This window comes from Tetrao urogallus (assembly GCF_951394365.1).
Source record: "Tetrao urogallus genome assembly, chromosome: 1".
Lineage (NCBI taxonomy): Eukaryota > Metazoa > Chordata > Aves > Galliformes > Phasianidae > Tetrao > Tetrao urogallus.
In genome coordinates, this window is record NC_136813.1 from 122,822,481 (window position 1) to 122,835,830 (window position 13,350).

General features: G+C 38.4%; 1 protein-coding gene across 5 annotated transcripts in view; it reads left to right on the forward strand.

Moving 5' to 3' along the window:
• The window catches only part of LRP6 (LDL receptor related protein 6), a gene marked incomplete at its 5' end in the record, with an annotated part of 128,230 nt that overhangs the window by 83,962 nt on the left and 30,918 nt on the right, over positions 1 to 13,350 (forward strand). For 4 of the 5 annotated variants that reach the window (XM_079549373.1, XM_079549374.1, XM_079549376.1 and 1 more), the window contains one exon: positions 12,942 to 13,158. The exons of the other annotated variant lie outside the window; for it this stretch is intronic. In XM_079549373.1, the coding sequence (XP_079405499.1) occupies positions 12,942 to 13,158 (217 nt within the window). The remainder of the gene's footprint in view (positions 1 to 12,941; positions 13,159 to 13,350) is intronic. 5 annotated transcript variants of the gene reach the window in all.

Here is a 13,350-nt window from a genome sequence, read left to right on the forward strand (position 1 = left end):
TGAATTTGCTTCTTAGATCATTCATAACACTTTCTTGGGAGTAATGTTTGTAGGTTAAACTAATGCTTCTATTGTTCTTTGTGCTGCTTAGCTTAGGTGCAAGTAGATAAATGCATTTTAGAGAATTAAATTTTATAGAAATAAATTTCAGATAAATCAATCTCATTTTACATATAATTATCTGTACTCCCAAGCATCATCTGTACTCTGTATCTCCTTAGTTTTATTAGGGTTCCAGCAAGAGGGTACATTTTGCTTTCTTTCTGGTATGCTGTATTTGTTCAGTTTATTATCAAAAGGCAGAATGCTTTTTGGATCCAGGAGATTTGGCTACTACCTGGAGCACAGTAACTGTACCTAGTTTTCCTGTATTCTGATAGGCTTACCTTCCTTTTATTGAGTTACAAACTTTCTTAGTGAGACTTTAATACCATAAGTATATTTTAGCACTTATCACATTAGGCACTGTATTTTCTCTAGTCTTCTGAAATTGTTTTACTTATAAATAACTTCAAGTATGTCATCTGAAAGTCATGATCTTGTGCTAGAAGGTTGTGTTACTGCTCTCTTTATAGTCAAAGTAACTGCAAGCCTGCAAGGTGACTTGCTTCGAAGCGCTCCTTGACAGAGCCTCGGGGAGCATGGTTTTCTTTGTCCCAAAAATAAGGCTTATAGTCTATAATTTACTTAACTTCAGCAGATCCAGGGAAAGAAGGTAAAGGATCTCTATGCTTAGAGATTTATTTATCACTTTCATTTAGCGCTTCCACCCTAATACTGCCTTGATTTTTTTTATTATTATTATTTTTTATTTGCAAAAGGAAGGTTTAGATGTTCTCCTAACTCATGCTTACCAAAACAGAGATTTTTTTCCACACATTTCAGGCTTACTCAGACCAGGGTTCTGTATTCATTGCTAATGATTCTGTTTAGTGCTTGGTCAGTTTGTGGTAGAAGTTTTCAATAGGTTAGGCAGGAGTTTACTGCTGCAGTTCCATCAAACTGGCTACAATGTATGATATATTGTTAATGCCAACATTACGATGTCTGTGGCAGGACAGAGGATAATGATTTGGCACAAACAACTTGCCAGGACAGTTTACATTTCATTGTATGTATGTATGTATTTCATTTAAGCTAATATAAGCTGATAAAAGAATTTGACCCAGGTTTTCATGTAGCACTTTTGCAGGATATCTAGAAACTAATTATGATCTTATTAGTTATTTTTTCCCATGAGGTTTCAAGTGTTAGACTTTTCCTGCTTCTGCTTTTTGTAAAACATCAGTGTTCATTAACTGCTGAGGTTTTATCTACTAGATAGCTATGCACCACACACCATTCATTCAGTCACTGTCCACGCCCTTCAGTGTGCTGAGGAGAGAGAACCGAAAAAGGTAAAAGAACTGGTGGGTTGTGATAAAGACAGTTTAGTGAGAGAGGGGGGAAAAAAAAAAGTAAATCACAAACATGAAATGAAAACAAACAAACAAACAAAAACAATTGTACAATCCTATTTCTCACCAGCAGCTGACTGGTTCCCATTTAAACCCTGAGCAATGGCGGCCTTCCACTGCCCAATTCCTGCCTCCCTCCCTCCCTCTTCCATCTTTATAATTTCAAGATAATGCCATATGGAATGGAATATTACTTTAACCACTTTGAGTCAGCAGTCTTGCTTCTGTTCCCTCCCAGCTTCTTGTGCACCTCCAACATTCTCCCTCTCGCAGGGCAGTGTGAGAAGCTGAAACATCTTTGGCTGTGTGTAAACTCTGCACATTAACAACTTCAATATATTTTCATCATAAATCATAAAAACACAGCACAGTACCTGATATAGTGAAAAAAATTGTCCCAGCCGAAAGCATGGCATTAGCCAGGACTCTTATTAATATTCAGAAAGTTTTTTAAAAAGCCTGAGTAAAATCTTTAAAGCAAGAGAAGAAATTCTCCCACAGTTTTGCTTTGGAGTTTTTGGATTTTTGTTTCATTTGGTTTGCGTTTTTGTTTTTTTTTTTAGTTGTGTTGTTTTGTGTGTGTTTGTTTGTTTTAAATAATTTATTATATTTTTATTGCAAAAGTTGTCAGTTTAGGGGGTGTGACAGATGTATAAAATCATGAGAGGTATGTAGAAGGTGTCAAGTACTCTTTTGCTCCCACTCAGCTATTTTTGACAGAGATATGTGGAATTGATACGAGAAGGTGATAGCTGGGGGGGGGGAATGTGGTTCTTCAAACTGTGTAAGTTTTGGAGATGCATGGGGATGTTTAAGGCTTATTTGTGCTATGAGGAAGACTGAATGTCTGTGGAAGAGAATTCCACTGAAGTTTGCATATACATAAATTTGTGTTTTGAACCACAAATCACTGAACTGTAAATTTCTGGAGAATTGAAAACTCTTCTTAAGAAGTGTACGTGCATGTTGGCTCTATTATTTTGCTGTTCAGTAGGTATAATTTGTTATTTTTTGTTCTCTGAGATGGGATATCAGGATGGGTGGACCTTAGTATTGACACCTTAGAGCCTCTGTTTTCCCATGTTGAGATCATTCTTCTGTTTGTTGAATGGGGAATCTTTATTTAGTTTGTCGTATTAACTTCAGGAAAACTTTGTGTTTTTCCTTAGACATAGGATTGCTGCTTGCTCATCACATTTCAGAAAGGCAGAAATGGGCTGAACATTGATGATCTCTGATAATGATAGATTGGAGTGCCAGTTCAATACAGCTTCTGTAATTAGAAAAGCAGGGAAGGCCCTATAGAGTGAAGAAGAGGGATTCATCTGAAAGAATAATTCAGTCTGAAATAGATGTTTTTTTCTTTATTGTGCCGAGTAATGCAAATACAGTAGAGAGTCTCTTTACCAATGAATCTTAGTGAATTTTCCCCAGGATCTTGTGTGGTCTCTGTATCTTTTTATATTAGATTGTTTGTGCCATGGTAAGCTACAGAAATATCAGGCTATGATGTCATTACCTACAATAGCTAAAATATTACTGACATTTCAACTCTTCCCTTTTCCTCTGACTGCCTTTCTCTCCTATGGCAAGCGTGAATCCTGAGACTTGTAACACTTTCCCTGCCCTCCTCACCCTTATTTCTTTTTAATAACTGTTTACTAGGAGGTGGTTTGACCTTCGGTAAATTTTTTAAGCTTGTATTTGCGGAAAAGACAGTGGAGGAGGTGCAACAGAGAAGGTGTTTGTGGCAGGGTCAAAATAAGAAACTTAGAATTGAACGTGAAAATATCTGGTTCATGCCTGGTCTCTGCTTTGCTTGTGTGTGTCTGTGTGTGTTTGGGATGGGGAGCAGGGATAAAAACAGGAGAAATGTGTTCGTATACTTTAAATACTATTTCATACAGGGTTTTAAATAAAGCATGCTTCTTCCCTTTCCAGCGTGTGGAGTTCTTCAGAAACATTATTTAATTGCAGCTCAACTGACATTAATGTTTCTTGCAAGCTATGTTTCTGATTTGTTTGTGCCACATAGGAGCTTTTATTATTTATATTTTATGCACTGTTTCATGCTATGCTGTTCTGGAGCCCCCAGACGATAATAAAGCATCAGCAGGGGTTAATGGAGACTGGCAGGGGGTACAGCAGGGAGCTTTTGTTCCCATTTTATCTGGCAGCCTGCAGCAGGCAGAAGCAGGCTGTGGCTCAACAGCTTCGTCATTTATCTCGGTCAGGTTTCACTGCTGATAAACTTCTATTGAAATGGATGGCTGCTATTGTGCTTACCAGTAGGGAAGATTTCTCATTGACTTGCCACAGGTTTAAAGCATTTTCCTGCCGTGCTATGAGGTTAAAAATGTATGATCTGCTCTGCTGAATTGGTCTTATGTTTCCTCCTCAAGTGAATATTTGTCTTCAGAGCACGTACGCTACCTGTTTTAAGGCATAGGTTGGATTTTAAATGGTCAGCAAATCTCGTATTGATAAAGCAATTATGAATGGATGTGTGTATGTGTGTCTGTGTGCATTAAGAGGAAATAATCATTATATGGCTGATTTCTCACAATTTTTCAGTCTGTGCTTCGTTTTTCTTTATTCATCTTTCCTCTTCTTCACTCTCAGAGGTAGAGATGACACCCGCTTACACCTACTAGTGGTGAGTTTAAAGAAGGGACTGCCTCCTATACAATGTAACCATTCTCCAGTGATTTTTGACTGCAGCTCTAACTTGAAGTGTTTCTGCATTCCTAAATTTATTAGCCGTGCCTAGCATTACTGTGTCTAATCCTCATGATTAATATAGAAAATCTTACATCCTGCTGTTTTTCAGCGTAAGTACACACAAGCTTTCAGAACGCCCCCTTGTCAGACAACAGAAAGCGGATGCCACTAAGACATTTTGAGTACAAAATTCTTGAACAGAGAAGACCTTTTTGTCTTTGACCCAGGAGCTAATAGCTTGGCATCTAGAGAATGCTCTAATTCACATTCTAATCCTGAAATTGCAGGGCTGCATTTTCCTCTGATGACAACTCCCTCAATTTTACTACCAGCCTAATAAGGAAATTTTGTTTTCTAAGCTCTTGCTGCTTATTTGGTGACTGCAGAGTTGTCATGTAGCATATTTTTATGTTGTGAAATGCTGATGTCTTGAAAGCCTGATCATTAATGATGTCCCCATCCACCACATTTTGAAACAGACATTGGAAAATGGAGAAACAGAAGCAGGTCTGTTTTTTAAAACAAGTGTTAAACACACCTGATTTTGTAAAATTGCATTACACTTTTCATAGGTATTAGAAGTAGGGTAGTTCAAGTTGATTTTGTTGCTAATTTTGTTGGGAAAATTTCTGCTCCAACAGGCTTGCTCTTTATCCCAAAAACAGAGAGAGGAATTTTTAGCTTCCTTTATTCAAATGAAGGGAGTCTAATGGAGGCACTTCCCAGAAGTATCTCTCAACCTGTTAGAGGTCACAGCCTCTTTTATCTCCATACCTGGGTGCTATGAGTGAGCGCTGTCCTTTTCCCCATTGGCTGAGGTACTCAGATTCACATTCTTCTTAGTTTGCCTGCCATGCACTAACCCCACTTCATTTTCTTTGCTTATACTTATGTTGTAGTCTGGATTCAGACTAGAGAATGGACACAAAAATGATCTGAGGGATGAAGCACCCTCCCCAGAGTGAGAGAGTTTAGACTGTTCTGCTTGGAAAAGAGAAAGCTCTGGGGAAACCTGATAGCTGCCTTTCAGTGTCTAAACAGGGGGCTGTAAGAAAGAAGGATACAGGCTCTTTCACAGGGTCTGTGATGATAGGAGAAGGGAAATGGTTTCAAATTAAGATGGGAGATTTAGGCTGGATATAAGAAAATAGTTTTTTACAGTAAGGGTACTGAAGCAGGAGCAGGTTGCCCAGAGGGGTCGTGGATGGACTCTGAGCAACCTGATTGAACTGTGGATGTCCCTGTTCATTGCAGGTGACCTTTGAAGGTTCTTTCCAAATCAAGTGCTGTGTTTGTATGTAAAAGCCTGATGTATTCAAAACAGTTGTGATTGTTTTAAGTGGTGGAGGGTGATGTGAAGAGATATTGAGCTATCTTCTGTTTCTGTTTCAGCTTGGCGTGGTTCTGTCAGTCTCCATTATTCCTTAACTTCCATTAACTTAACATTATTCTGGCATTTTTATTTCCCTCTAGACTTAACAGTAGCACAAAAAAGACTGAGATGGTCTTTGTGATCCTTCTTAATGATCAGCTTTTTTCAGACGGTGGTGTGTTGTATGTTTGTTTTTTAACTTGGCACAGAGAACTTGTAGTTCTCATCTGTATTGCTTTCCCTGGTCCTGCCTGTAATGTTGTAACTTTGTACAAGTCTAATATCTGGAAAAAAAAAGAAAAAGTTTTATAAGAAAGTTAGTGCTTTCTATTAGACTGGTGGATACTTACAGTGAAAAACAATATTTTGAGCATGCAGAGAGTCTCAGAATTTAAGTAATTCTGCTATATGAAAAGTTGAATCAACATAACAGCTTCCTGCCACCAAAAGAGTGGAAAGCATCCCAAGGTCTGACCCCTGGCTTTGCACTGGCTTAGTCACTTATTGAACCGTTCTGTAAATCAGTTGGACTAGCCCAAACAGCAGAATTTTTTTTCTCTTTTTCTTCCATTAAAAAAAATCAGTTATAGGTATTCTTGGAGGAGTCTGGAGTTTGGCAAAGAGCAAGTTATAAATGATGATTTCGTTAGGGGAAGGTACTTTAAGTAAGTCCCTTAGGAAAGGAAAGAACGGAAGCTTTTGCCCATGTTTGGTAGCATCAGAAGTCAGGCTGCCAAACTTTATATTTTGAAATTGTCCCCCAAAACCACTGTGTGGGTTCATGTTGGTTTTGGGTAGCCTTCTTTGCTTCCTGTGAATTAAGCATGTGGTTGTTCATTAGACTTTGCTGACGAATTTTAGTCTACAAAATCTCAGTAATGAGCTTGCTCTCGATTCTCTGCACCCGTATTCTCTTACTCCCAAATAGTCTATATCCACATAAAAGAACAATCTCAGACTGTTGCTGATCCACCTTGTGAATTAATATGCCAAAATTAATTTCCACAGCCAGACATCTTCATTCACCTGCGAAAATCTCTTCTCAACCTGTTCATCGCTTCAGTTTGATATTTTGTCTTGGATTGTTCTTTACAAACGTAATATTCCTTTGTGTGAGTGTGTGTGTTGTGTGAAATTTCCTAGATGTCACAGCTGATTGTCACACTGGTTACAAATGTAAACTTTCTCCCCTGTCTGCTTGTCACCTTATCTGACTTGGTCACTTTCATTGAAAACTCAGCCAATTTTTTTCTGAAACTGTATTCCATCATTGAGATGGAATTCTTTTGTTGGCATTGATTGATCAGTGAGCTAGGCCAGTTCTCCTTTTGCAAAAATAATGAACTTGTACACTATGTGTAGTGTGATTAAAAGGGCAATTTATGAAGATAATCTCTTCTGTTTCTACATATTTATCTTCACTGCATTCCTATTACGAATATTATCCATGCTCAGGGAAAATATAAAGTTGAATTCTTTGGGAAAGTGATTTGAGCTCAAAAGAAAACAGTGGGTACTTGGAGCTGTTAAACTCAAAATTATGATAGCTATTATGAAACAATTAATAGTAAGAAATTGTAGAGTTAGCTGGAGACACTTTGTTTGTGAACAAAATATAGAAGATTCCAGGTATATCTCTTCTACAGTAAAATTCTGAGTTGTCTTCCCATTTCATATCTGAAATATTCCTTACCATTTTGGAATTGAGGGAGAATGTTGCCAGTACATTAGTGGCACTGAGAGAATAATTTCCTTAAGGCACTTTTAAAGTTTTGACTGCTCACTCAAAGAGAGTGCAGTTGATCAAGATATTTTTATTTTATTTTATTTAAATGGGAAGAGTAATAAAACTGGGTCATCGTCCCCCTTTCCTCGTTTAGAGCTACTGTTTTTTAGCAGTAGACACATTTTAATTGTGTGATATTACTGCATCCACAACAGGAAAATCATTCTGTTCTGTACATGTTGCTTCAAGAAGCTGAAAATACGTAATGCACGTAATACACTAAACCAATCTGAAAAAAAATTTTAATGTAATGTTAAGAAGGCATTCCAGCTATTTTTCCAAGTTATTTTTAAGAAAGATAGTGTCCCAGTTTTCTTTTTTCAAATCAAATAGGTTTTTCTTAATCAAATAGGTTTAATGAGGTAATGTTTTTTATGTCTCTCATATACTAAGATTCATGTACTTTTAGATCATGGATGTCCAGCCTTTTGGCTTGCTTGAGCCAAATTTAGGGAACAGAAATGATCTTGGGCTGCATATGAGTAGGTTGCTCCAAAAGTAATGCCTCCTTTTATTTCCATGGAAAGGACAAAGGATACAAAAAACGCAATAATACTATTTGATACAGCAAATTCTCAGCTACAAAACACTTTTTAAACATAGTCACCACCATTGGCTATGCATTTTCCCCTGTAATGTAAAAGAGCCTGTATGATACGCTCACAACGATCCGACCCACTGTCACCACTGCTGAAAGTCAACAGCCAGCGCCTCACTGTGGCTGTGCTCATATTCACTATTTCATCTCAGTAACAAATAAGAAACCATTAGTGAATGCCAATGAATGCAATTTTTTCCACAGAGGAATTCAGTGACACACCATTGCTTCACAGACACTTCCATGTCAGATGCCATTTGTCAGACTGTTTCTTTGCTGCCATCTGTCACACATCAACAAAATGTAAAGGAATATTGGTGGAAGGGTTCAACCTCTACTGCCAGTACTGTCACCAATAGCCAGCTCTGATGTTATGTGCCAAGGTAATAAAATAGGAGGCATTACTTTTGGAGCAGCCCTTGCAAAACATACAGTACTGTTAATATGCAAGTAACAAAATATTTTAATTCTTAATATTTTTCTTAAAACGTTAAAAAAAAAAAAAAGAAGAGAGAGAGAGAAAGAAACGAAAACATAAAACTTGTGGAATATTTGACCTTGTTGCGAAACCAAGACACCTGGCTGGTTCAGTGGCAGTGGTTTCAATTCTCAGAGCGGCATCAAGGTGTTCATTAGAGAGTTCTGATTGAATTTTACTCTTCCTGTACTTTATCCTTGACAGTCATTGTTCAAAATGTGTGTTCTGCCAAAAATCAATGACATGAATAAAGTGTGATTGTGAAGCGAAGGATATTTTTCTCTGCTAAGACTGGAATTATGAAAGTCCAATAGAGAGACATGATCAGATTTTTGAATTGAATATCTGATTGCTGCTCTACATTCTGTTTAAAAATTTGCATGTTATATATTTATATCAACTGGAAATGGTCTTGCAAATGTAAATACATGATTTTTCAGGCAGCCTTGAAACCCCAAGCTGTGGGACGCGGTTAAAATGCCCAGGGGATGGGATGCCAGATAGACCTAGAACAGACTGAGCAGTGGGCGTAAGTGAACATCGTGAGGTTCGACAAAGCCAAGTACAACATCTTGCACCTGGGTCAAGGCAACCTCCATGACGAGTACAAGCTGGGGGAATGAAAAGATTGATCATAGCCCTGTTGAAAAGGACTTAGGGGTACTGGTGGATGGGAAGCTGGACATGAGTCACAGTGTGCCCTCGCAGCCCAGAAATACGACTGTATCCTAGGCTGCATCTAAAAAAGAGCAGCCAGCAGGTTGAGGGAGGTGAACTTGCCCCTCTACTCTGTGCAGGTGAGACTTCACCTGGAGTACTGCATCCAGATTTGGAGTCTTCAGTACAGGAGAGGCATGGACCTGTTGGAGTGTGTCCAGAGGAGGGCTACAAAAATAATCTAAGGGATGAAATACCTCACCAGTCAGGGCAGGCTGAGAGAGCTGGGGCTGTTCTGGTGGAACGCCCATCCTTGGAAACTTTCAAGGCCAGACTGAACCAGGCTCTGATCACCTGATCTAGCTGTAGACGTCGCTGTTCATTGCAGTGGAGTTGGACTAGATGACCTTAAAAGTTCCTTCCAACTCTAAGGATTCTATGATTCTATAATTGTATTTTCAAATTCTTTTACCAAAACAGAAAGCATGGCTGCATATTCTTTGCTACTCAGAGCCCTGTGTTTAGCCAGTGTCTCAAAATTATACATACATACAATTATGTGTCATCACTTCAGCCAGCACTGCCCCTCCCCTTCCCCCGCCCCTTGCTTTCATTGACACCTTGTTAATAGTGCACTTATGGCTTTGCTGTTGATGAGTGATGGCTGTGTACCTGTGGCCTCTCCCCAAGAGCTGCTGCCTTCTAATGGCAGGGTGGGGAATGGGCTTCACTGTGAGACATGCTGGGCCACAGGTTGGATGCTCCTGCTTTAGGTGAAAAATGAACAAAATGACTAGTGGTATCATGAACTGACTCAATAAGTTGCATCAAAGAAACAGTGCATGTAAATATTTATAATTGAATAATCAAGGCTGAAATAATTAAACTTAAATCTTATATGTTCCTAAACTATTGCAGGTATATCTTGGGCCTTGTTCAAGATCTCTTTCTATGTTATTTTGAAATATCTGGGATATGTGGATTGAATTCAGTATTTTACAACTGTCTTAAAGTAATACTTTATATGTTTTTTTCACAGATGAGGTTTGTGTGGTGGCTGAGCTCTAGTCTTGGACAAATGAAATGACACATGTAAATTACTGAAAGTTCAAACCCCAGATTAGCAGAAAGGGGAATTCTCTGCGTTAGCTTATTTATCACACTTATTACCAGTATTCAAAAGTGAATTGAAACCGAGGTATCTGTCAGCAAGAAAGGCCCTTAGAACATACCACTTTCTAATCTAGTCTGTCGTTTAAATACTGAAATAACCCTTTAGAAATAAGGTGGTTTTTTTAATTGCTTTTCTTGACCACTGAATACAGCATCTTAAAATATGCCCACATTTTCAGCACTAATTTATTTGTTTTGAATAAGCTGTGTGTTTGAGCCCATAGATTTGCATTCATTACTGTTTTATGATAAGCAAAACACTTATACTACAGGCAGAACATCTGGCATTTTTCTGAGGCTGTTTAATTTTTGTACTTGGTTTTCTTTTTTTTCATGGAACTTCTCATTTTTTCAGTCAAGGTGGTGTTTGTGGTTACACTGCATCTGTTTCCTGTTGTGTATATTCTTACTGTGGCTAGCAGTATTCAGAATGGCCTCAAAATGTGAAAGCCACACCATATTGTGGTTAAAGCAGCATAGAGCACTGGAGACATTGCCTCATAGTAGAAGATGGGTTTCACACATGGGGGATTTGGTTGTGCTAGTCTTCACTGTGGTCAGCTGATCCATGTGAGGCTGGAGAAAGTGTATGAATGCAGAAAGCAGTATCAGCTGGGACTCAGTCGTGCAAATTAATTTCAGTCCATGCAAAGATTATGCTGAAAGTTTTTGGAGTTTGATTAGTAATTCTTTGTATTTCATTGCATATTTTATGTGCGTGTTATATCCCTTGCCACTTTGCTTACTCTAGACTGTTTGATACTTTAGCCTGATGAGATTCTATTAAAATCTCCTAAAGCATGGCCAAAGTGAGGACAGACTTTGTAGTGCCATGGAACAATTTCTGTGGTGGTACCTAATTGGCAGGTATTTACAGTGAGTAATATCACATGGATGTGTGATATCAGATAAGATGGCAGTTATGTTTCACTGGTTACTACTGTGCATGTTGAGTCGATTAACTTCCCAGTATCTGTCTGTCCCATATATCTGTTTGGTTCACTTAGCAAGCACTAATTACTACCATATATTAATCCATTGCAAATAAATGGCTTATCTCAGTAATTTTAGGGAGAGAGTGAAAGTCATCCCAGAAGTTTAAGATGCGTGTTATGGCTAGAAAGGAGTGTAGGCAAAGGAACGAGCAGTTTTCCTTTGTGATTATGATGTTTTCTTAAAGACATAGTGGCATTAAGGACTGTAACTCATGGATTATAATTCTTATGAATGTTAAATCTGTGTCTCCAGTTCTGAAGGTAACCGTTACTCTTGTTTAGGAGCCTCATTTATCAAAACAGAACGTAGAAGGCATGCTGCTAGGAACTGAGAGTCAGCAGATGCTGGAAATTTCTGAAGCCGAATAAAATTGGAAGAGCAGAGTTTGTTTTCAAGAGGGAGTCTGGGAATCAGGCAATTATACTGGGCTCTGAGCCTATCTAAATCTGTGATAGGAAAAGCTGTGTTTGGAATTGGTTATCAGCATTAAAGGACGTTAGTTACAGGTTTGGAAATGGTAAATGCACCTTAGCACAAAGTATAGCTGCAAGTACTGTGACTCTCAGAAGGATCTTAGTGGAAACACAGGAAAAAGCATTCCACTAAGTAATGCCTCATCTCATTTTTGTGAAACATATGTATTTATTGGTGTGTGTGTAGAAGTTTGCTGCATATGCTAGTAGACTGGAGATTTGTTTGTTTGTTTTTGGTAATCCAATTCCTCAAAGTAGTTGACTTAAAGGAAAAAAAACAAAACAAAACAAACAAACAAAACAAAATAAGAAAAAAACAGAGCTTACTCCTAGAAACCAGAGAGTATTCCAAGTCCCTCTCATATTAATATAGGAATTGTGCTTATAAAGATTTGCTTCCCCTCCTAACATACTGAGAGTAAATGTGACAGTGTCTAGGGTTTTATGACCATGAACAGATGTAAGGTAATGTATGGGAACTGCTGAGTCACGGCCTGAAGCTCTGATTGACCACCTGAGGTGAGCAATATGTCAGCCCTGGGGGCACAGGCGAAGGCAGGAAGGGGTAAGCCTGCCTCCCCCTCTCCTAGACCCATTTAAGAGCTGACTACCAGGGGGATAGGATCTCTTCTAGAGATCCCTTCTCTGGAGTTTTGCAGTGAGCCCAGGACTTGGGTAAGCTTTCTCTCTATTCTCTTTTTGTTATTATAATCTGCTTTGCCAAACTCTCTTGTTTATTTCATAATTATAACATCTTTATATTCATTGATTATACAGGTAGAATTTAATTATTCTGAAGATTATGGCTTTTTTTTTTTTATGTTTTTTTCAGTGAACTAAAAATAGTTTATTTTACTGACTTGCACATTATACCATATGCTGAGAAAGGCATGAATTTGTTTCTCTGTGCCTTTCCTCTCTCTCCCTTCATTCATAGGCGAAGGGTAGGAGTTGTTCCAAACCAGCCTTCTCATTTCTCATGTGCTAGGACATTTTTCTGACCACAAAACATTATCCGTGTGACAGAGTTATGGTTGTAACTGCACAAGTCTTTAAGATTGAGCCATGGGAAGAATGGGAAATCATATAGACTTGTCTATGGCTATCTCATTCCACCAAGGCAAGACCAAGAGAGAGATCTGAAAACAGTAGTTTATTGTTATCCTTTTTTAAAATCTTAAAATATCCTTGGGTAACGGGAAGTTTTTTTGCATTTGTATGTATTCATAGGTGATGAATGCTGATGGAACTGGGAGAAGAGTTCTTGTAGAGGACAAACTTCCTCACATCTTTGGATTCACGTTATTGGGAGACTATGTTTATTGGACAGATTGGCAAAGACGCAGCATTGAGCGTGTGCATAAGCGGACAGCAGAAAGAGAAATCATCATAGATCAACTGCCTGATCTAATGGGCCTCAAAGCTACTAATGTACACCAGATAATTGGTGAGTGACACTACAAATCATGCTAGTATAATAAAATTGAAAATTTCACCGGTGTCCTTTTGAAGAGATCGTTTTATACCAGGTCAGATTTCTAGAATGGGGCAGAATACAGTTTCTTCTCCTACAGCTGCAGGCTGCAGTTTGAAGGAGTGTGGTAGGTCTTTTGTGTGGTGCTTCAGTTCTCTAACCTGG